General features: G+C 43.0%; 9 protein-coding genes, 1 long non-coding RNA gene and 1 other non-coding gene across 16 annotated transcripts; 4 read left to right on the forward strand and 7 right to left on the reverse strand.

Moving 5' to 3' along the window:
- Window positions 1-115: 115 nt before the first annotated feature.
- Trnay-gua lies at window positions 116-208 on the reverse strand. The gene is made up of 2 exons: window positions 172-208; window positions 116-151 (listed from the first exon to the last, which is right to left on the reverse strand). It is a non-coding gene; the product is annotated as a tRNA-Tyr (tRNA).
- Window positions 129-2877, reverse strand: LOC6499129 (probable cytochrome P450 313b1). Its single transcript, XM_001955209.4, has 6 exons — window positions 2596-2877; window positions 2150-2539; window positions 2025-2094; window positions 1830-1956; window positions 1594-1770; window positions 129-1537 (listed from the first exon to the last, which is right to left on the reverse strand). Exons 1-6 carry the CDS (start codon window positions 2747-2749, stop codon window positions 950-952), a joined length of 1506 nt encoding a protein of 501 aa, XP_001955245.1. The 5' UTR covers window positions 2750-2877; the 3' UTR covers window positions 129-949.
- Window positions 2878-4489: 1612 nt separating this feature from the next.
- On the reverse strand, window positions 4490-8039 carry LOC6499128 (dual specificity mitogen-activated protein kinase kinase 4). Its single transcript, XM_001955210.4, has 5 exons — window positions 7686-8039; window positions 6725-7560; window positions 6525-6665; window positions 6358-6443; window positions 4490-6299 (listed from the first exon to the last, which is right to left on the reverse strand). The coding sequence occupies exons 1-5, from the start codon at window positions 7714-7716 to the stop codon at window positions 6125-6127; spliced, it is 1269 nt and encodes a 422-aa protein (XP_001955246.1). The 5' UTR covers window positions 7717-8039; the 3' UTR covers window positions 4490-6124.
- Window positions 8040-8060: 21 nt separating this feature from the next.
- LOC6501435 (28 kDa ribonucleoprotein, chloroplastic) lies at window positions 8061-8648 on the forward strand. The gene has a single exon (XM_001955211.4). The coding sequence runs from the start codon at window positions 8279-8281 to the stop codon at window positions 8546-8548; it is 270 nt and encodes an 89-aa protein (XP_001955247.1). The 5' UTR covers window positions 8061-8278; the 3' UTR covers window positions 8549-8648.
- On the reverse strand, window positions 8551-10029 carry LOC6499127 (dihydroorotate dehydrogenase (quinone), mitochondrial). The gene is made up of 2 exons (XM_001955212.4): window positions 9887-10029; window positions 8551-9833 (listed from the first exon to the last, which is right to left on the reverse strand). Exons 1-2 carry the CDS (start codon window positions 9950-9952, stop codon window positions 8658-8660), a joined length of 1242 nt encoding a protein of 413 aa, XP_001955248.2. The 5' UTR covers window positions 9953-10029; the 3' UTR covers window positions 8551-8657.
- Window positions 10030-10149: 120 nt separating this feature from the next.
- Window positions 10150-11135, forward strand: LOC6501436 (protein SYS1 homolog). 3 transcript variants are annotated; one of them, XM_001955213.4, is made up of 4 exons: window positions 10150-10287; window positions 10340-10531; window positions 10585-10706; window positions 10818-11135. In XM_001955213.4, the coding sequence occupies exons 2-4, from the start codon at window positions 10367-10369 to the stop codon at window positions 11011-11013; spliced, it is 483 nt and encodes a 160-aa protein (XP_001955249.1). In that variant the 5' UTR covers window positions 10150-10287; window positions 10340-10366; the 3' UTR covers window positions 11014-11135. The 3 variants fall into 3 exon arrangements, with proteins under 3 accessions (XP_001955249.1, XP_032309997.1, XP_044570092.1); XM_032454106.2 differs by having other exon boundaries at window positions 10153-10282; XM_044714157.1 differs by having other exon boundaries at window positions 10239-10531.
- On the reverse strand, window positions 11060-11977 carry LOC6499126. Its single transcript, XM_001955214.4, has one exon. It carries the CDS (start codon window positions 11424-11426, stop codon window positions 11136-11138), a length of 291 nt encoding a protein of 96 aa, XP_001955250.2. The 5' UTR covers window positions 11427-11977; the 3' UTR covers window positions 11060-11135.
- Window positions 11978-12422: 445 nt separating this feature from the next.
- On the reverse strand, window positions 12423-16645 carry LOC6499125 (ATP-dependent RNA helicase bel). 2 transcript variants are annotated; one of them, XM_001955215.4, is made up of 4 exons: window positions 16509-16645; window positions 15008-15359; window positions 13067-14914; window positions 12423-12903 (listed from the first exon to the last, which is right to left on the reverse strand). In XM_001955215.4, the coding sequence occupies exons 1-4, from the start codon at window positions 16551-16553 to the stop codon at window positions 12794-12796; spliced, it is 2355 nt and encodes a 784-aa protein (XP_001955251.1). In that variant the 5' UTR covers window positions 16554-16645; the 3' UTR covers window positions 12423-12793. The 2 variants fall into 2 exon arrangements, with proteins under 2 accessions (XP_001955251.1, XP_014765918.1); XM_014910432.3 differs by having other exon boundaries at window positions 13058-14914.
- LOC116655787 lies at window positions 15339-16211 on the forward strand. Of its 2 annotated transcripts, none has more exons than XR_004310848.1 (2): window positions 15339-15411; window positions 16074-16211. It is a non-coding gene; the product is annotated as an uncharacterized LOC116655787 (long non-coding RNA). The 2 variants fall into 2 exon arrangements; XR_006506897.1 differs by lacking the exon at window positions 16074-16211 and adding an exon at window positions 15628-16023.
- On the reverse strand, window positions 16545-20853 carry LOC6499124 (Hermansky-Pudlak syndrome 5 protein homolog). 2 transcript variants are annotated; one of them, XM_001955216.4, is made up of 4 exons: window positions 20404-20853; window positions 19831-20331; window positions 17244-19764; window positions 16545-17087 (listed from the first exon to the last, which is right to left on the reverse strand). In XM_001955216.4, the coding sequence occupies exons 1-3, from the start codon at window positions 20485-20487 to the stop codon at window positions 17872-17874; spliced, it is 2478 nt and encodes an 825-aa protein (XP_001955252.1). In that variant the 5' UTR covers window positions 20488-20853; the 3' UTR covers window positions 16545-17087; window positions 17244-17871. The 2 variants fall into 2 exon arrangements, with proteins under 2 accessions (XP_001955252.1, XP_044570090.1); XM_044714155.1 differs by having other exon boundaries at window positions 16545-17142.
- Window positions 20854-20875: 22 nt separating this feature from the next.
- LOC6501437 (caspase) lies at window positions 20876-22779 on the forward strand. The gene has a single exon (XM_001955217.4). The coding sequence runs from the start codon at window positions 21131-21133 to the stop codon at window positions 22145-22147; it is 1017 nt and encodes a 338-aa protein (XP_001955253.1). The 5' UTR covers window positions 20876-21130; the 3' UTR covers window positions 22148-22779.
- The last annotated feature ends 131 nt before the right edge of the window (window positions 22780-22910 follow it).

Here is a 22910-nt window from a genome sequence, read left to right on the forward strand (position 1 = left end):
TTGTCAGCTCGAAAAGGCTCGAATATTTTATTTTGAAATGAAAAAAAGTAAAGTATTAATTTTGAATAAACATTTTTTATCAATAAATAAAAAATTAAAAAAAGATACAAAAAAATCCTTCGAGCCGGATTTGAACCAGCGACCTATGGATTTCTATTGCATGTTTTCCAACTACAGTCCACCGCTCTACCAACTGAGCTATCGAAGGTTGACGACTATAGCCGCAAAATAATGTCTTGAATAAGAGAGATAACAGATTATTATAAAGTCGCGACTCGCGATCACAAAACATTTCACAATATTATTTTTTTTGATTTAATTACCTTATATAACTTAATCGAAGGTAAGTTTATATAACTATAGTCTGAATTTGTAACAAATTTGTTTTTTATGTTAACAAAATTTTTTATGTTGAAGACACCTTTTCAAAATGTAATTAAATATTGTATTAATTTAGGTCTGCGTATCTTACATCTAAAAAAAAATCAACTAGTTTTTTGCAACAACTACATAGGATATTGAAATGTGTTGAAAGTCCAGAGTTGTTAGCTATTGCCCAGAAGCCCACCCCAAGGCCCCCATGCAATCAGCTCGACAAACTCCAGAAAATGCCATGCCACTTTCCTGGCAAAAACTTTGACCAGCCCTTAGATGCCAGATAGTGTTCTACCGGCGTTCCAAGCAATTAAATCAATTAGGTTACGTATACGCAACGTATGCTGGGAGCTTGCGGGCGGCAGGAACAAGTGCAAATTGAAATCCATTATAGCCATTTGCAGGCTGAAAATTTGCGGAGGAAGAATATAGTTAACAGGTCCAAAGCAAAAGTGAAACAAATTCAATTTTGAACGCTGAGAAGAAGCAACAAAAATGTCAGTTTTAATTGAAAAATTACAGAAACTAGATTGTCGGGTGATCCTGGCTTAGGATAGGGGCAGTCCTCATTTCATTATCTTCGTTCCACCCGGCAGAGGGGATAATTTTTCAGCTTGAGGGAAATATTTCCCTTGACTAGGAGATCCTCAAGTCGAGCCTCAGTGCTGACACGATAGCTCCGGAAAATCCTGGCCAGCAGCAGTTTCATTAGCATTTGGGCATACCGGTAGCCGATGCACATGCGAAGTCCTTTTGTGAATGGCACAAAGGCAAAGGCATGTTGCGGCGGGCAGTCTGGACCGAAATGCGCCTCCGGATTGTAGGTTTTTGCGAGGGGACCCCATACCCTTTCATCCCTTTGCATATTGTAGATATCAATGCCAATCTGAGTACCTTGAGGTATCAAAAATTCTCCGTCATCACGAAGGATTTCAATGTCCTGATCCGCCGAACGCAGAACCATGGGAACCGGAGAAAACAACCGCATAGCCTCGTTGATGACCATCTCAGTGTATTCAAGTCGTTGGAGCTGATCGGGGGAAACACTTTCAATAGAAGGTAGCTCCCTGACGAGCTCCTCATATAGCTTCTCCTGGTAGCAAGGATGCATGGCCAGGCAAAGAATCGCGAAATAGAGTGCTGTCGACGTAGTCTCGAAGGTCTGAGGGAGAATAAACTTAAGAACTTTGATAATTAATTTACTTAGCTACTACTTACCGCTGCAATTGTTACATTAGCTTCATCCCTTACATCCTGCCAACTTAATTGACCGCGCTCCACATGCTCCCGCACCTGCTCAATAAATATGGACTTGGACTTGCTCCTTGAATCGTTTAAGTTCTGGTCGGTAGCACTGGCATGGGAAGATACCACCGACACAATAGGCTCAAGAAGCTTATGGAATAAAAAAGTATTAGACAAGGCTATAAGAATATCCGATTTTTCATTCCTACCTGTTCTATGAAACCAAAAAGCTCACCAACCACTTTCTGCTGCTGGCTAAAAAGTCTAGAGCGTCGGTAAATAAATTCCGGGTATAGCCAGGGAGACAGCATCCTTTTTACACAAACTTCCGTTAAGCTGTAATAATAAGCAAAGTCCTTTCAATTAATTTAAATATTTTGTTAAATATTTTAATGTTTACTAACCCACTGTAAGCCTCAAATATGGCAGTTGAGCGATCATGTTGAAAATTCATTTTTTTACCCATCGTTGTCTCTACATAAAAATGTGTTTTTTATTAAAAATATAAAAAAAAACTACTACTACTTACGGCATGCTGCTTCTAGGACAATTTTTTTGAGAATCTGATATATCTCCAGCTGCTTCCCATGTTGGACTCCCTCCAAGTCTAGCTTTTGCAGAAAAACCTCAGCTTCGGCATTGAAAATGGGCAGAAAGTTGCTTAGAATCTGACGACCAAAGGCAGGATTTATGAGGCGACGATGCTTATGCCATCGAGGAGAACTGGATGTAAAGAGTCCGTCACCTATAGCCGAACTCATAAATCGGTAGATGTCGCCCTTATTGGTGCAGTGCGTGGAATTAAAGATCTGCTCCACTGTACTCGGATCGTTAACGTAGAGAATGCAATTGGTGCCCATCCAGGAAATAAAAGGGGCCTTGAACTTCCGTGACAAGCCATCCATGTATTGCAAAAATGCTGTCAAACAAAAAAAACTGCAGCTCATATGGAAATCTTCCGGTTTCGTCTCTTACTCTCCGGGGTCATCATCTGTAATCCCATGCCGATGAAAGGCCACCCGATGGGTCCTCTTAGCTGCCAAGCCGCCTTATAATACCTCCGGCGGCTCCAAAGGAAGTACATCCACACCAGCAGCAGCCAAACCAATAAAATGATGCAGACCAGCATGTCGATGAACCTGGGAGACTTTAGTTTGGAAACCAAAATTTAATTGCTCCACGCTCAACGTTCAGAGGCAGACTGAGCTCAGACTGTCCCGCTCAAAACCTCCATTCAGATTTCTATATGCAAGCGTTGACAAAACAAAAATATATATGTATATTCACAATTTGTATTTTAATATACAATTTTATGTGCTTTGCTTTAAAGACTCAGCTGGTTTTCCTGATTTTTCCCTGTAAATCTGTTGGCAAGCGATCAAAAAAGGGTTGGGAGTACCAATATATGCATACTACTACGACTAGGTGTAGACCCGGCTCGCAGATTACGCATTTGCGGCTTTAATGTGGCGGTTTCCATGCCCCACACGTTGTGTGGGGCACTATTCTCGTTTGGGTGGCAGTTTTCATGCAAGTCTCGTGCCTCCAAAATTATGCCATATTATTTTTGATATGCACCAGGCCCCATACCGACCGAAAAACTCCCTTCGATTTCCATAGGCTTAACTTGTTAACTTAACTTAATTGATGTTTAAGAAATTTTTATTAACCTAAAGTTAATAGATCCTAATCCCCATAATGACTTTCCTTGTCGTACTTACTTTGAATTTTTTAAATGCCATCAACATAGCTCTACAAAGATCCCCGATTAGGGAGACAGGGTAAGGATGGTAGTTTAAGTGATTGGTAAATTATTGGGTCAACGGCTACGTCATATACATAGTGGTCTTCGACCATGAGCACGTTTCTAATTAAGCATTAATTGAGTTTTTAAATGTAATTTTTATTTGCTATTCATATTTTTACAAATTTTCTTAATTGTGGTGTTTTGCTTTTGTTTTTTATTTAATTCATTTTTTTGTTCAACAAGACATTGTTATTTTTATTTTTGTGTATTCTGCCATGATTTTAATTAATTCCTCACCGATTTATTTATTTTCTCCTTGGTTATTTTAGTGTTATAGAGAAGCCGGGTTCTTCATATAGTTAGTAAAACTTAGTGCGCTATACTGTATATTGAGTGAGCGTCTCGGGGTCTCATATGAGTTTCCATTATTAGGATATGGACCCGAACATCGGGATCCAGCAAAAATTCTGAAATCTTTCACTATCTTCTTAAGTGTAAGCTAGGTTTAAAAGTTCGCAAATATTAATATTTTTGTGGACGTTGCGTTTCCAGTTTTGTCATTGGTTAGCTTTAGTTAAGAGTTTTAGGTTTTGGCTTAAAATTGTGGTTTCTTTTATATTTAAAGGCCTTGATCAATGGAAGCCAATCATTTGGGGTTTGGTGTTTAGTTTCAATTGGGATTGATTGCAGGATTGATATACGTATGTAAATACAATACTTGACTTGCGGTTATTTAAAAGAATAATATATAAATATATGCCAGTCACATGTCCTTAGTATGTCTACTGTATATACACAATCCATATGCCTAGCCGTACTTCTCAAGGGACCTAATCTTTGCTTACTTTACAAATAAATTTTACATCATTTTATTGTCAAAAATATTGACGACTCACGACAACTCAACGATTGCATTATTCCTTTCTGGCGTTACACATGAGTAACATATGTATGGTTATTATATCAACTACTAGTTACATACATCAAAAGTGACCAGCCCAAGTGCTTGGGTCAAGTTTCGAGTATACCAATTTGTGTGATCAGAGGATTACACCAAGCAGTGCGGCTTAATAGCCTGCCACAAGCTTTTGTATTTTTTTGCAATTATAGAAACTGTGTATCTTGTCATATTTGTTTTCTGTTTTATTTATTTGTTTATGATTAATAACAAACTAACCGAGTTTGAAGTTGGAATGTTGCTCGCACCCAGAAACCCTTTAAATCAAGGATCCACTTTTGAGGTCTTTCAGGGTAGGTTAGCTTTCTGCTTATACAAATGATTGATCGGTGTAACATGCACTCTGATCATTCTTATCTTTTTTTTATAAATTGTTAATTAGGTCACATCGACTGGGCGTGCAATTGTCGATAAGCTGAACATTTGAATCCTGGAAAGTTTATGGGCTTAATAAAAATATATGTATGTATACACACTTTTGTATATATTTCCGCTCTATTTGTTGCACTCATATAGGATTTTATTTCGCAAACAAACTTTGAAAAATAAGGGGAAACAGCCGCAGGCTCTTGTTGCTTTCCTTACTCTATATATGCAACCCGTGCAAATATACTATGCATGTATATATGTTTACAAAATAAACTTTGCTTTCACATTCGCTTGCATAAAAAAGTTAATCAAAAACATTGGCGTGGTCGTGTGATTTTTGTTTTCATTTTGAGACGGGGACATAGACGGTGCAATTGTTTAATTGTTTTTCTTTTTTTTTTTCGCTTTCAGGGAGGGAATGCAGTATGGCGATAAAAGCATGGGTTTAAAAGCTAGGCTAAGGGTTATAAATGGCTTATGAGTTTTGATTTAATTTAAATGGTTGCGCTCTGAATGATGAGCTTTTATCTTTTCCGTTTATACTTAGGCACAATACATTTATTTTGTTTAATTGGTAATTTTCACATGACTTTAGCTTTTTATAGCTTTAACCTTTTCCTAATTATTTTCGCTTCACTTAAATCTAATTACTACGCATAAAAACGTGTGTATATATGTGTGTTGTATGGATGTTTCGGTGTTGTGGCTAATTATTTTGGGATTAATTTTGCATTTTTCTGCAATAATTTCTACTACAATTCAAACATTTCAGCCACTTGGCAATTATTTAAAGCTTTTCACAATCATTTTTATATGCAAATTATAAAATATAATAGGATTACAAAATCTGTTCAATAAATAATTCATTCTTTAATTTCATTTCACGCTATGTTAACACATATTGGTGTTTCTGTTGGTGCATTTATTGAACCTTTACTTTGTCAATTTTAAATTGCGTCCCCATGAACGAATTTTACAAATATTGCTTACGTTTCTGTTGCGGTTTAACTCAACGTATAATGCATTACCTATCGTAATTGTATCATTAACAAAGATACAAAATAATCCGGATTTAAAATGCTGGTTTGGCTGAACATAAAAATATGCAGCTAGTCGCTTAATAGTTTTTGAAAATATACTTTGGGATTTATTTTCTAACACAAATGTATCGCAAAAAATTTTTAATGAAAAAAAATGCTTGGGGGAAGGGTTTAGAAGAGTTCTTAAACTTTCACACAGTTTAGTTACTATCAGCGCACACACTTTTTACTTAGTTTTGTTTTCGGTTTAACAAGATACACCCTACGTTTGCTACAAATGCTACAAAGTAGACAACAATTTAAATTTTTTCTTCTCGCTTCTGCTTAGTTCACCTTCTGTGTGAAGCTGTTGAATCTTACTTATATTATGACTTGCTCCAGGTTAGGCGATTAACTTTCGGCCGGCTGATTAGCCGTAAACTGCGTAATGCCATCGTTCTCCATCGACTCTAGAATATCGGCTACATACACAGCTACATCGGTGTGGCTCGTCTCGCCGCGACGAATAAAGGGCATCTCAAGTAACCGACTGTACTTCGGTCTATCGCTCTCCTTCTTAATTAGGCTACAGAAAACAGGACAAGAGTAAGTTAAGTTTTTTAGTAATTCAATTATGGTCTCACCAAGTATTGACAAAATCGACAAACTCCATTGAGAACTCCATTCCATTAAAAGAGGTCTTTAGCCGAGGAGGCTCGCCTTGCACAACCTAGAAGAATTCCAGTGATATTAAATCAATATACAATAATTGATGTTTTTTCCTGATCTACTACTACTATAATTATCTTACCTGACATAGCTGCTCAAATACCGAATCCCATTTACGATAAGGAAAAGTGCCGGTGGCCACTTCCATCAAAGTTATACCCAAGGACCATACATCACTGCGGACATCATACCCTTTGGCACGCTCCGGATCAATACGTTCCGGCTAAAATTACATAAAATTCATTATAGAAAATAGCTTCATAGATTCTTCGTTTTAATTACCGCCATATAGGGCCGGCAGCCAGCATCCCTGGTCTTGGCTATCGAATCAACCAGCTGACCCGAAATTCCAAAATCACACAGCTTAATGTCTCCGCGACGATGGAGCAGTATATTGCTCGGCTTTACATCGCGGTGGATAATCTTTAACTCCTCCTTTAAATAGTTCAACGCATTCACCGTAGCTACAGTAATTTTGGCTAGAATGGACTCTGGTATATGACGCTGCTGCTTTTCGTATATGTACTTGTAGAACTTATCAAGCGAAGTGTCCATCAGCTCCATGCAAATCCAACAATCGCCCTCTTTAAAGAGTGCTCCGTAAAACTGTACAATATAGATGCACTCGTTTGACTTCATCACCACCTCGAGATCCATGAGGAGTTGTTTCTGCTCCTTCTCGTCCACGGTTGATCGAATGCGTTTCACCGCCATAACTTTGTCCAGTTTCTTGAATATCATTTTGTTGACGGCACCAAAGGCTCCGCGTCCAATTTCCCCCTCATCCTCGAGATCGTCTGATGTAAAATGATGTGTGTTAGCCGGACCCTCGCCAAACTGCAATTTGCCACAGGCCTGCTGCCGGATTCTCTCACGGTGACGATCGGCTGCACTACTACTATTACTGGAACTTGAAACTGCAGCTGTAGCTGCAGGAGCTACTGGTGGCTGCTGGGGAAAACCGCGGGTAACATTGTTGTGCTGCGATGAGGAACTTGAGCCGGAGGATGTAGATCCAGAGGAGGTGGACGAAGTGGACGATGGTGGATGCCGGATGCTGAGGTTGTTCAGGCTTAACTGATCTGGCGGATTGCGCGAGCGACTAGGCCCGGGACCAGCTAAAAGTAAATAAGTAATACTTTCTTATCTTTTCATGCGTCACTTATCCGAGTTGCTTTCGCATTTATGTATGTGTGCTTGTTTTCGTGCGTAGGCGGTTGGAAAAACTTCTATATATACTTACTCGCAAACAAATTTTTTGGTCGCTCGGCCATAATAAACAACTCGCAAGATAATTGGCTTTAACTATCGGTGTTAGTTTATTCTTTTTCTGCCAAAGGACGTCCCTTTCTTTTCCTTTCCGAATTTTCAGTAAGCGCCGCGCCCCGAATTCAACACGTCGACTGGGGCTGCTTTAGGCGCAGGATACTTTAGGGAACAAGCCGCAGTCGGTTGACTTTCCGCTGAACCCCAAGCAATTACTTTTTCAGCACTTCAGCGCACATCTATGCACTTTTTCTTGCAAATTCGCTCGACATTTACATAAATAGCGCAACCAAAACTTAAAATAGCGATGAGCCATTGATTTATTTGGCCCTATCGATTGGTAACTAAAAAGTATCGATTGTTCCTAGAGAGGAACGTTTGTATAAAGCTGCCCTGCATTGCGCTCGATAAAGTAAATACTACATTGATTATACAATTTAAAGTAATTGTTTAAAATAATCGTAAAGTCAAAAAGATTACATTGCAATAAGAGTGCCTCATTGCGTTACTTTCTCATCAATTATATTTTGCTGAGGCCCTCGCCACAGAACCTACCTGCGAACTATAATCATGTCCAGCGGATTTGTACGGAGCTCCTACAAACTGTTCGTTGGTAACCTTCCATGGACGATAGGAAGCAAAGAGCTAAGGACGTACTTCTCCCGCTACGGGCATGTGGCCAACGCGGAGGTTGTCTTTGACCGGCAACTTGGACTCTCAAAACACTACGGATTCGTGGTCTTCAGTCAAAGAGATGCATTCAACAGTGCAAGCAACCAAAACACACACTTCCTGGAAGGGCGCGTTCTGACCGTTCAGAGAGCGAATGAAAACCCGTAAAATTCGGTTCTATTGCGGAGTTTGATTTACTTCATACCAATACAAGGTCAAGGGAATCGGGAGATAATGGAAATGTAGCATATTAAATGATCTAAAACCAGTAGTCGCCTCACTTCTTTGGCAGGTAAAACTTTGCGTTGGTTCCAACCACATCTTGGACGTTGGCATGGCCCAGCGAGGTTATCAGGGACGACAGCTCAGCCTTGATCTGGTCCACGAGACCAGGACCCTCGTACACGAGCGCCGTATAGACTTGTACGTATGATGCTCCCGCCTCGATTTTCTCGTAGGCATCATAACCGGAGGCTACTCCTCCAACTCCAATAATGGGTATTTTTCCATCTGTCAACACATACATTTGGGCGATCATCTCTGTGGATCGTGCTCTAAGTGGTTCCCCACTCAATCCACCAACTTCCTTTGCCGTTTTATTTGAAGCGTTTATGTTATCCCGCGAGACAGTGGTATTTGTGACAATCAGACCATCCACGCGACTTTTTTTCCTGTTGATTACTGAAACTATATCCTTCATATCGCTTAGGGAGAGATCGGGCGAGAGCTTCAGCAAGATCGGCACATTTTTGTTTCTTTCTAGGCGAGTTCTTGCTTCGTTCACGTGCTCAAGCAGCTCCGTTAGCTTGCTCTTGGTCTGCATATCCCTCAGACCCTTTGTATTTGGGCTGCTTACATTTATGACTAGATAGTCGGCAACAGGACCAAAAACCCGGACACCTTGAACATAGTCCGCCATTGGGCTCATGGTTTCCTTGTTTCGTCCAAGATTCACACCGACCACTCCGTTAAAGTCCTCCTTGCTGCGGAGCAGGCGCAATCGCTGGAGAACTGCTTGATGGCCCTCGCTATTAAAGCCATAACGGTTGATTATGGCACGATCCTCAACCAAACGAAAGACTCTCGGCTTGGGGTTGCCCTCCTGAGCAGCTGGCGTGACAGTTCCCACCTCGACAAAACCGAATCCCATATCTTGCAGTCCGTCCACCGCTTCAGCGTTCTTATCGAATCCAGCCGCTATTCCAATAGGGTTCTTTAGCATCCGCCCAAAAAATTTTGTTTGGAGGTTGGCATTGTCCTCGTATTGGGATCGCGGATACACGCGGTATTTGCAAGCCAAAAGGGCCAGCTGATGACTGGTCTCCGCCGGCAATAGCCGCACAGCGGGCATCACAAAGGTACGATAAAGACTGTCCTGCTTCTTGTAAGCTGTAATGCCAGCCACTAGAACAGCAGCTCCGGCCGTAACGATACCCAGCGAACGGAGACGATTCTGTCAGACACAAGATGTTTAATAATTCAGACTATACTTTTCGTTCTACTTACAATCTTTCGTGCAGCTCGCATGGCCTGTTTTCCAGCTTCCTTTAAGTGATCGCTATCCATGATCATATGGGGTATTTTTTGGATTATATATCGATACGGCCTCAGAAAGAAAGCCTTCCTTCCGGTTTCCTAAGCGGCTTGAAAAATACACTAACTAGTGACAAAAGTATAAAAATATATGTCGTGAATGAACTTCCTGGTTTTAAATTTGAAAAGTAGCTCTCATAACATTTTGAATGAAATTTCAGATGAGGCTAGAAGGATGAAAAAAAGGGAAAATAAATTTTGTCTCGTATAATTGTAACAACTAAAAGCGCCTACCAACTTTTGATTTGTAAATAGAAATGTTTATCGATAACATGGTGATGAAATAAACAAATTTGCCATCTCTAATTAGTTGAGTCAGTTTCTGTTGTTATTATAAAAACATATTTATAAAATATTGCTTTTTAGGAACTAACGTTCAAATCAAGGATCACCATGAAGGGCGGAACTTTTCGAAACACCCAGTGGGATCCCACGCTCCTGACGTCACAGATCGTTTCGATGCAATTCTGTGTGTATTTCACCCTAGGCCTGCTCGTCTTCGTGGCCAACAAGTTGTCCGGAGATAACTACAGTCTGGACCATCTGTTCGAGTACCATGTAATTAAACCTAGGATAAACTTTCATACAATCTTTATGGCTTTATTATATAGGAAATTCACATCTATGATTTGGGAGGAAGGCTGGTTATATGCGCCTTTGTGTTAAACGCCTTTGTTGCTTCTCTGGCCCTTTGGTGCATTGTTAGACGAGCCAAGCTGTGCCTGGACTTCAGGTAATGATACTTTTCCAAGCTCTAGTGTATTCCTTGACAATGCCTGCTTTTTCTTCAATACTATTTAGATAAAAATGAAGATTTTAAAATAAATATTTGTTATCTTTCTAGCTGCACCTTCCACATCCTGCACTTGCTCGCCTGCTGGTGGTACAATCGTTCGTTTCCAGCGAACGCGTCCTGGTGGCTTCTCAATGTAATCACAGGAACAATAATGTGCATAGGTGGCGAGTTCCTCTGCCTGCAAACAGAAATGAAGGAGATCCCAGTGGGCTACGCGGCCCTTAACCAAAAGTCGGACGTTTGATCCACCACCTTGTGATGCCTGCCTGTTAGCTTAAAACCCACGCATCTTATCTGTACATGTATAATTTATTGTTAAACTAGAATAAGATAACTTAACGTAGAATAATAAGATATATTCTCGAATTAGTGTAGTATTTGGTAGACGAAGGGCGGTCTATTCTTTAGCTTTAGTTCCTGCGGCACTGGATTAGGCGGCATTGAGAATACGATTCCTGCCGTGCTATTATTTCTTGAAATAAGAGACCAAAATTGTACTTCACGTGGCACGAACATCCAGTAACTGAAGGCCAACATAATGGTCGCTATGAGTGATCCAAGGAGTAGCAACATCCAGCAGAGTCCCGATTGAGGTTTGTGCATTTTGAGGGGATTTTTAAACTCAATGCCTGAAGAAAATTTGCACAACTGGTTCATCGAAAGTTGACAAGATCCAGAAAACGAATGGGTGTGGCCTAGTAAGAGTCCACCGTTTAATTTGCGAAGTATGCAAAGACTGAAAATTTGACTTTGCAAGCTGCGAGCTTTACGCTCCGAGCCTATTTTGTCTGGCTAAACTGACAAAGAATCCGCGCGGCACTGGACATCAAAATTCATCAGCAGAGTGGGGTAATCAGGTTTGCCTAATCTAATCTAATTAGTACCGAACATGCAGGCGACCGTCACTTCCTCTGCGGGAGGGACACTGCCGATCGCGACACAAGCACCTCAATTTGTACTTTCAATTACGCTTATTGCCAGTTACCCCCCTTGAAGTGCATAGGTGAAGCTTTGGTGAGAAGACAGAGTGACAAAGCTCGCCGGTTGGAGCTTCCGCAAGGTCACTAACCCAACCTGTCTATGGAATTCGTTAATGTATTCAAATAAGGGCGGATTCATAAGCCTAATCAGACAGCTATCGCCTCCGCGCCCGTTAAAACTATTATTTTTATACGCCATAAATGAAAATAAAATCCAAACAAGCTCTTTTTTCATTTGCTAAATTATTGTATTTAAGTTTAGCAAACTTGATTTTTTAATTGTTTTGTTTGTGTTGGTTTCACGCTTCATATAGTACATTATTTCTCGATTTATATATTTTAATATATAATCATTACTATTTATATTTCCTTTTTGTTTAAAATCATCAATTGAAGTTCAAAGATTTGCGCTTACATCATTTAGATCCGATATCGACAGTAGGCATACCTGTCGCTAATTATTGTATTTTAAGAATTTTAAGAAAAATGATGTGTGAGAAGTTACTTATGGACAAAAATTAAAAGTTGTATCAGTGGCTTAAATATTCTTAATATTTGTGGTTTTTTTGTTGTTTTACTTCTTTTTTGTTTTTAGCATATTTGTAATATGTATGTTTGCATATCCTTCAATATATACTCATCGACATTATAAAATAGAGAGATGGAGAAAAGGTTTCAGGGTGATAGAGCTGGCTATACATGAATTTATTATTATTTTGCGATGGATTTTTCTCAATTTATTATATATGCTTGCTCCAGGTTTGGGTTTTGAGGTTGTGAGTGGTGAAGTGAGTCGGTAAACGAGGGTGGAGGGTGCATCATTATCTGTATTTTTGTGTTTTTTGTTTCGTGTTGCGCTGCGCACAGACAGTTCTCTTTCACATTTGCTGTTCCCATATAATATACGTGTGTGCATATATATATATAGTTCTTATCGACTTTCATTTCTCAATTTGGTTATTTGCGAAAGTGGCTGCGATGCGATTGCTGATGCTGCTGGCCCAGAAAGTTAGCCTGCGGCTGAAACTGAGGCTGAAGCCTTGCTCATTGATTCCACCAGTCGTTCGAGTGCGAGGCACCGCCATAAGAACCTCCATAGGATCCACCTCCGCCGCCGCCACCGCCGCCATAGAATCCACCTCCAGAATTGCCACCTAAAAATAAGGGTTCATTTAATTATCTTGCATCATGAAAATGACAAAATTTCATTGAATTTTGAAAAAACAAAAAGCCAAATACGAAAACCAAAATACTAAAAACGTGTGAATTTTGCACATTTCTATATATGTATAGTAGTTTCGCACTCACCGAACTTACCGTACGAGTTTCCATTACTGCGGTAGTTACCGCCTCCACCGCCGGATCCACCGCTGCGGCTGGGGCCACCACTTCGTCCACCTCCACCGCCGCCGCCTCCTGAGCTCTGGCGGTAATCCCTTGAGCCGAATCCGCCTCCATAGCGACCACCGCCGCCACCGCGCCGCTTGGCTCCACCATGTCCGCGGTCAGAGCTCAACATGTCCTCCAGGAAATTGGGGATCTCCTGCTTTGTCTCAATCAGTAGCTCCAACAGATCAGAGCAGATGTTGCGGTTCTTCTCGTTGAAGAAGGAGGTGGCCACACCCAGGTTACCCATACGGCCGGTACGTCCGATTCGGTGCACATACTCCTCCACATCCGAGGGCAGATCGAAATTGATGACGTGCTTTACGTGTGGAATGTCCAAGCCACGAGCCGCCACGGCAGTGGCCACCAATATGGGGCAGTCGCCGGAGCGGAAGCAGCGGAGTGCTTCCTCGCGTTCCTTTTGGGTGCGATCGCCGTGGATGCTGGTGACCGGATGGTTGCACTGAAACAGGAACTCCTCCAGCGAGTCGGCACCTTTTTTCGTCTCCACAAAGATCAGCGTCAGGTTGTCTTTGCAGTACTCTGGCCCGTTTCGGATGGAGGAGAGCAAATCAAGCAGATACGAGCGCTTATCCTGCTCGTACACCCATAGGATCGTCTGTGTGATATTCTCGGAGGTGGAGCCTACACGACCTACGGCCAAAAAGATGTAGTTGCTGAGAAAATCGCTGGCCAACTCCTGGATTTGCTTAGGGAATGTGGCCGAGAACATGAGCGTCTGGCGCTGACCGGTTGGTGGCATATTCAATTGCTCGACAATGCGACGGATTTGCGGCTCGAAACCCATATCCAACATACGATCCGCTTCGTCCAAGACAAGGAAACGAATATTCTCCAGACCCACCTTGCCGCGCGTTATCATATCTTCGAGTCGACCGGGAGTGGCCACAATCAAGTGGCAGCCGCGATCCAATTCGCGCATCTGCTCGCTAGTGTTGTTACCGCCGTACAATACTGCCGGACGCATCCGGGAGCGGTAGGCAAACTTTTTGGCTTCCTCAAAGATTTGGGTGGCCAGTTCGCGGGTTGGCGCCAGCACCAAACCCAATGGATACTGCTTGCGTCGGCTATACTGCCGGTTGCTTTGCGGTGGAGCCGAGTGACCGTGCTCATACATTTGATTAAGGATCGGCACCAAGAAGGCTGCCGTCTTGCCGGAGCCTGTTTGGGCACAGGCCATCAGGTCGCGACCGCTAATGATAATCGGTATAGCGTACTTCTGCACCGGAGTCGGTTTGTCATAACGTGCCAAGTTCACGTTGTTGCGGATAATCTCCGTCAGCTGCACATCATCGAACGATGTGATGTTCGGGGGCACATTCTGGCCCGTCGCCTCCACGGGTATATCCTCATATTTGTCGAAATTGATGCCCGTGTTGCCCACGCCAAACAGCTCCTGCTCCAGACGCTCATCCCTGGCGCCCAGTTTTGTGTAGTCGACGTTTCCGCCGCCGCCCTCCTTCCACCGGCTGTTGTATCCTCGGTCGCCGCCTCGATTGTTATAGCTTCTGTTGCCGCCACCGCCGCCGGGTGGTCCGCCCTCGCCGCCATCGAAACCGCCAGAGCGCTCAGGCTCCTGCCAGCGATCATTGCGCGGCTGTTGCTGCTGCTGACCTTCTTCACCGTTCTGTTCGTTAATAGCATTTCCACTTCCGCCGCCGCCGCCGCGGTAAGAGGGTCCGCGCCCAAAACCACGCCCTCCTCCTCCTCCTCCGCTGCGATTCCAATCACCGCTGCGACGCGAGTCGTAGTCCCCACCTGAAACAATTCAATTCAGTTATTTGAAATAATAAATAGAAAGGATAGGATAGGGCACATGTATTTTAGTATCCTAAGGGTTATGGTACTCACCGTTGTAGTTGTCCTCGTAGCGTCCACCTCCACGTCGTCCGCCGCCGCTGCCGAAACTGCCGTAGTCACCGCTCTGGCGGTTAAAACCACGATTTCCGCCGCCGCCGCCGCCTCTACGGTACTCCCCTCCACTGCGCGACTGCTGCGGGTCCCTGCTGTCCTGGCGCGGATTTCCGGCTCTTGAGTCGAAGCCTTGACCCTGGTTCTCTGCGTCCGCTGCGTTGTTGTTGCCACCACCACCACGAAGATGCGGGGGCACATACACACCACCGGTGACCGAGTTAGTGGAAGTCTTGCTTGTTATGGGGCCGCTATAGTTAGCAGAACCACCATTCAAGTCCAGACCAGCAACCTGGAAACAGATTGAAGGTGATTGTGAGTAAAATTTACATCTTTAGTGGAAGGTTGGTATTTGTTTTTGTTTTTATTTTTTATAGAGATAGGAATCAAAACCGAGTGTAATCAGTAGTGTAATCAGTATTATACAAACTTATATTATATATAGGGGTTTAGACTCTAAATTGATATTTAAATTCCTCCCGTAACTTTTGTTTTTAAAAACAGTTTAAAAATAGACACTCATTCAGTATCCATGGATGGAACATTTTTTTTTTTTTCAGTGGAACAACACCTCAAGAGGTAACAATGGTTGGTTCTTGGTGGTTCCCGCTTAGCAACATGTGCTATTTACTTCTTCCTCTTTGTGGCGAAACGTGTATATATATATATGTATATGTACATACGCAAACGGGAATCTACGGAGAGGCGCAACTAGTTTAAAGCTTTGAAAGTGTTTTCTCTTCGTAGTTCTCGCTCCCACCCACACATAGGCGCAGAATAAATCACAAATCAGTGGTAGAACCTTAAGCCCGGTTGTGGAACTTGAATTTAAACGTGTGGATCGTGTTCGAAAATTACACTTCAATTTTTTTTTATGTTGACACACTTTTTTTGAAACTAGAATGCAATATTCATAATCTTATATATATTGAAATAAATGTGAAAATAAGATTTTATCTAACTGTAAAGATACATTTTTAAAAACACCCTTATATTTTTTTGTTAGATAACTGAACCTGACAACCCTGTTCGTAGCACTCAGCTTCCACATGTGCGCGCAAGCGAGAGAAAAAGAGCGGCCTTAGAACAGCGGCGCTCCTCACACACTCACACACACACACAAACGAGCGAGTGGAAACTTTCACACAAACACACACACGTCAGATTGGAGGCAAGCGAGCAAAAATTATACAAAAGAAATTACAAATTGGAATGACTAAGAAGAAGAACCCAGACACACACGCTGGCACAATCTGACACGCTCGCACAGCCGTTTGGTTCACCTACACGATACACCGTTGTAAAAGAACCACATTTGTGTGTTATGAAATCAATAAATTTTTAGCCGAACACTCTCCAACAGCCGCATGTCACTCACACTCAAACACACACACACACACACACATGGCAATATATATATGTACACATATATACTACTTACTTGCTGCTCTAGACCTGTGCCATTTTGGTTAATAGCATTACTCATATTATCCTCCAATCAGTTGCTTTTTTTTTCTTGCTTTCCGTTTAGGAAAATTTTTCTATTGTTACGCTTTTTTGCTTTTTACTGGTGCACACTTGCAATTTGCGACGACAAAAAAATGTATATGATCGTTGTGTTTGTGTTGCACTTGGTGTCTATACGTTTTTCCTTAGATTTTCCGACAACTTCTTACGTTCCACAAGCTACTGCGTTCTCGTCTAAATAATTTAAATGAACGAGATCTGGGTTCTGAACTTGATTTATTATCGCACAGAATTCTTTGTTCGCTTGAAACTGAGACGTTTCGGCTTAGGATTGCTGTGCCACGACAATTACAAGCGCTTTGCAATCGTGCTGGCTTGAAAAATGCTGATTTTTTGACGATTTTCTTCGCTGTCAGACGCGTGTCTAATCACGGAGTTGCCGGATGGCAGAGTGAAATGCCAGGAGGTTCTTGAGGGCTAACGCTTGATGAATGCCTGGCAATAGACTGGTCTCACTGCTGTGTTAACAGATTTGAATTTCGTTTGAAATGTTCTGCCAATTGTAGAGAATTTAAATCTGATTAGTTGTATGACCTAAGTAAGCTGTGCTAAGTAAGAAAATTATATATATAATTTTTTTCAATGCACTTATTGAGGCCCTTATAAAGGCACACCGGTAACAGCAAGATTACAGAATATGCAAACATACCAGGAGGTCGTTGCCAGATTTGCTCAACATGGGCTAATTTTTGACCAATTTATCGATGGGTATCGATGGACAGCAGACGTTACTTTTGGGCGCTTTGTTTGAATTCGTTGCTTCAATAATTAAGCGTTCATTGCCTTTGACGTTGCACTTATTCGACTTGATGGAGGATTTATTAATTCAAACGATTTGCGTTAAGTTAAATTTAGTTGACTTTCGCTTTTGATGCGTCGATCTCTCCTAGGCTGTTATTTGTTTCTGATGGAAGAGAAAAGTTGCTGGGCAGTTGAAATTTTGTATCAATTTGGCCAAAACTTTTTGTGTCTATGTTATAGTGTTGTTTTTTTTTCAAGCGTCAGTCGCTTTTCCAGATTTCCTATCTGAAGCAAAAATCAAGGGAAATTCGCATAAAATTCGTTTTCGAAAATCGAAATAATATAGACAACTGTTCTAACATCGAACTCATGTATATATTCATGCACTTTTCTGCTTATTTGCAATATACATATCGGGGGTGTACATTTTTATATAGAATAAATGCTTTTGGTATTGGCCTTAGCTTGAGATTAAATAGTGGGAACAATAAATATGGCTATATAGTATCGTATATATGTGTATGTATTTAGGTGTCCTAGCCCTTGAGCAGGCAGCGGGAATAAAACTCCCTGTCGATGGCGTCGTTTGGAATGTACGTGCTCCATTTAAAGATCAAGGCTAAGGTATCCCTAGCGGCCATGTGGTCCAGTGCTATATTTAGGAAACAGTTCCAGTTGTAGAAGAAGTGTCGTCCCAACTGCTCGCTCTCCACGCCCGAAACGCACTCGCAATTGGCGCACACAAGCTGGCCGCGTTGGAGGTCCACAAACTGCTCGAAACAGCGCGCCCACGCTCCAACATTGAATTGCTTTCCAACATCGACCAGTAGCTCTGGCAATCCATAGTTCAGAACGATGGCGACTACCTTTGGGAGATTCTGTTCGGCTAGGTAGAACTTGGCCAAGACATCCAGCAGAGCAGGAACGGCATGTACCACGTCGAAACACTTCAGCTGATCGCCCCGGGACCAATAATATCGAAGGAGCACAGCTCCCAAATCGTGATATTGGCACGAGGTGTCGAACCGCAGGGGGAAGGAGCAATGCTCACAGCGCACAATTTCCGTATTCCCTGGAGCATTCAGTAGAATAAAACCGGAAGCGATGTAGTCCCTTGTCGCGTCATCCACCTCCCATATCAAATCCTGGTCCAGGTAATCGAAGTACATCTCGTAGCAGTTTCGCTTTGCCAAGTCTATCGTGTCCCCATGATCGACCATGACCTTTGCCAGTTTCTCCAGCAGATTGACCAACTCAGAAGCTGCGTATTCATCAAACACTGCTCTGTAGCGCTCAACGCATTGCCTCCGGCTATATCGAGAACCCTTGGCGATCAAGTAGAGATTGTAAAGTGTCTTCTCCTCGGGAGTAATGTGCGGAGCCTGCGGAAAAGGTCTCTTGCATCGGCGAACTATCTCTTCCTCCTGGTCCTCGGATCCAGATTCGTATCTAGCCTTAATGTCCTTAAAAGGAAGCGAACGCTCACTGGCCGGAATCAATTCCCTCACCAGCTGCTGCTGCTCCTCAGCGAAAATGTTGAACTTGTACTTGATAATGTTCTTTCCAAACTTGCCAGTTACGGTGAGTAAAGCGTCTTTGAAATGTCCCGACTTCGGAGGTTGCTTTAGGTTATCACAAAAGGCGTTCTCTAAAACGTAGACACCTTTCGGCGTTGGTTTGGCAGAGCTTCCTCCGCTTAGGCTGCGCTCTGTGGTAGCAGAACTTCCTCCTGAACTGTGGGTATCCAACGCGCTTCCGGTGCACTGGGATATCGAGTCGAATATCACGGATATATCATTTAATAACTCGTATTCCTGTCGCTCGATTAAAAGCTGCTTTAATGGATTCAGCTGCTTCAATTCATAGTCCTCCCGTGCTTTGTCCGCAAAATACCGGACATTCTGACGTAGAAGATTTGCGCAGGGAAGCAGTTTGGATTGTTGCATCATGGAAATGGCATGCGACTGAAGAGTTTGCAGTTGAACGCTATAAAGTGCGCCCGACTGGGTAAACACGAAAATCTCCGATCCGGAAGGCCGGCAGTCAGCGATCCTCTCGAACTGATTGCACCACAACACCACCGCCGATCGACGCACATCAAACACATATAATCCCAGCTCCGTGAAAGCCAAAAGAAAGTCCTCGCCTAGTCTTTGGACTTTGGCAAACTGAAGATTCTGCGGTTGGTAGTCCAGCAGCTCGGCATTGGAGTCCAGCTCGTCATTTCCATTGCCTGGTCGCTGAATCCTTACAGGAGCGGTGGCCAGAGCAGCCTTAAACTGGTGCGTCTGGAGAACCTCGCCTTCGAAGTCTACCTCCCACACGCGACTCCCAGGACGGGCGCAATAAATTCGAGACGGCTGTACTCCTTCCTGCGGCGATACAAAGAAACAAGCGCCAAAGGCACCATCTCTTGGCCGGTTTCCAATCTGAAAAGTAATCGAAAAACACATATAGAGTAACTTTTGCATGTGTCAGGGCTTAGTCACTCCCACCTGTTTGTATTCTTCGTATTCGGTGTTGCAGAGAATGCACTTGGTGCAGTTGGAGACAAGAAGAAGGGACTCGAAGTCGTCAATTTGAACAATGGGCGAGTCCAGATAGAGAAGCGGGTGCACAGTCATGTTGAATAGCAAACTGTGGCCAATAAACGAGGAGAGCAGCACCAGGCTGACCTGTCCCCGCGAGTCTCCATAGTAGAACTGCTTCTCGTCCTGGGTCCAGTGGATGCAGCTGACCTGCACCGACTGATCAAGATGCGTGAATATCACCTGGGGCGTGGCCTGAGCGGAGAGATTAACCGCATAGACACAGATCAATGATCGCTGCGTTGCAAACGCTACATATTTGCTGTTTGCCGAAATACTGAGGCTAGTGATAGCTCCGTGTTTATTCGGGATCAGCAGCAGAAACTTTCCATTGCGATTGAACAGGTACAAAGATCCGGATGAAGCTCCAAAAATGATATAGCAGTCGGATATGTCGAAGCATGTGTACTGTGGGGAGGAACAATGGGGCACATGATTAGCTATCATATTTCAGTTGGTATGGAAATCGAGATAAATCACCTTGATGCGATTGTGATGCTTCAGCGGGAGCGACAGCGACAGGGAAAAATCAATAAAGTTTGTTAAGCAGTAGGCGTCGGCCATCTTGATGATTTCCTGGACTTTTCAGTATATTCCTATCACATTGCTTGTTTTTATGAGCCTTGCTAGTCCCACAATAAGTTTAAAACATATCTTGGCAATTTTTTCGACTATTTTTCTCTTCTGTTTTGCTTATCGCGAAGCACCTAGGAGCCGCGTCAGTATTTGACTGTCCTTTTGCGATGGGATAACTCCACCGGTGGAAGGATACTTGTTTATTCTTACTTATACTTTAATTCCTTCACGAATATAAGTAATTCTGTTATGTTTTACGTTTTTTTAAACATAAAACATTCCTCAATGAAAGTTTAATGCGGAGATAGAAGTCAGCTGGACAAACAATATGCAGCGCCACTGGTGGGAAAATTCGGAACCTGACGGCGGCAGTTAAATGGATGGCAATGCCTTAGCTGCGGTCACATTGCACTAATGCATAAACAAAAGACGGAGATACCCGCCACAAAAAATTAGAATCGCCTCAATTGCCTACTAGTTTCTTTGTTGCTAGTTGATCGCGGACTTTCTTCAACAACAAGCGTAATTACCTGCTATCGAGCGCGTGCATTTTGATACGTACTTCAGAAACCAGTTTTTGCATTTTCGTGTGACTCATCAGATTTCGCAGGCTCAAGGAAACAATTTCACAATGGCCGCCCCCAACAATAGCGAATCCGCCGATCAGGTCGGCATACGAGTGGAAAATTCTGAAAATGCCAACGACAACACAGACGCCTTGGGATCCGTCGGCGGAGCAGGTAGCAGTTCTTCGTCGGCGCCCGCGCACTACAACCCCTACGGCAGCGGAGCCATCGGACAACTGGCCAATGGCTATGTTTCACCTTCGTCCAGTTATCGCAAGAATGTGGCCAAAATGGTCACGGAGCGCCACGCCGCCGAGTACAACATGCGCCACAAGGATCGCGGCATGGCGTTGATCTTCAATCACGAGCATTTCGATGTGCCCACCTTGAAGTCTCGGGCAGGGACCAATGTGGACTGCGAGAATCTTACTCGAGTTCTGAAGCAGCTTGACTTCGCGGTGACCGTGTACAAGGACTATCGGTTCAACGACATCCGGAAAGCGATCGAAGCCGCTGCCTCCCAAAATCACTCCAACAGCGATTGCATCCTCGTGGCCATTCTGTCTCATGGAGAGATGGGCTACATTTACGCTAAGGATGTGCAGTACAAGCTGGAGAGTATCTGGAGCTTCTTCACAGCCAATCACTGCCCGTCTTTGGCCGGAAAGCCAAAGCTATTCTTCATCCAGGCCTGTCAGGGAGATCGGTTAGACGGAGGGATGACGATGCAGCGGTCGCTTACGGAAACCGATGGGGATTCGTCAATGAGCTACAAAATTCCCGTGCACGCTGACTTCTTGATAGCCTATTCCACGGTTCCTGGATTCTATTCGTGGCGCAATACCACCCGAGGCAGCTGGTTTATGCAGAGCCTGTGCGCGGAACTAGCTGCGAACGGCAAGCGCCTCGACATCCTAACGCTTCTCACGTTCGTATGCCAGAGGGTGGCCGTCGACTTTGAGTCTTGCACCCCGGACACGCCCGAGATGCACCAGCAGAAGCAAATTCCCTGTATTACAACCATGCTAACACGTATTCTGCGTTTCAGCGACAAGCAAATGGTGCCGGCCGGACGGGTCTGATGGCTGCTGGTCTGGTTCATGGGCAGGTTGAGGCGAGGTGTGTGATAAAAGTGGGAAACGGGGAGGAACAGGCCGATAAACCGAGTCGCAATTGAGTAATTCTGTAGCTTTAGGTGCATATTTTCATAAAACTATGGGCTCTCTTGCCAATGACAATGCCTCAAATTATCGATTGTATTGCAAAATTAGTCTCTCGTTTGGCATTCATTATTCATAACTCATTCATTACTTTATCAATAAGGATGAAAATGACAAACTCTTTTATAGACGTAGTATTAAAACTGAAGAACAAATTTGTATTTTTGCAATTTCTAGACCATTTAAGAAAGAGATCTCGAATTCAAAATTTAAATGCCATTTTCTTGTCCCTCCAGCCACCTCAGAGATCCAGCAACCTTAGATTTGTACACTTTTATGTTTATACACCGAAAAATATTTATATAAATCGCATGTGTCATGATCGTCCAACAAAAAGTAATATATACACACATTGCAAGAATGTAGTGGACACTTTATAACTACTTTTATACTACAAATTTTTACCATTTATGTATACTCTTTTGTAATACCCATTAGCAAATGTTTTCCCCTCAAACTGACCGCTAATAAAAATAATCTAAAACAATGGAAAATCAATGACCATTGGCTGTTGACCTCGCCGCCATTTTTGGTCCAGGCTACAATTATTTTTGGACGTCAAGTCGAGCGAGATTTTCTGAAAAGGCATCGGGAGAAAAAACAGACATCGCGTCACTAGCTGACC

Source organism: Drosophila ananassae, chromosome 2L (genome assembly GCF_017639315.1).
Source record: "Drosophila ananassae strain 14024-0371.13 chromosome 2L, ASM1763931v2, whole genome shotgun sequence".
NCBI lineage: Eukaryota > Metazoa > Arthropoda > Insecta > Diptera > Drosophilidae > Drosophila > Drosophila ananassae.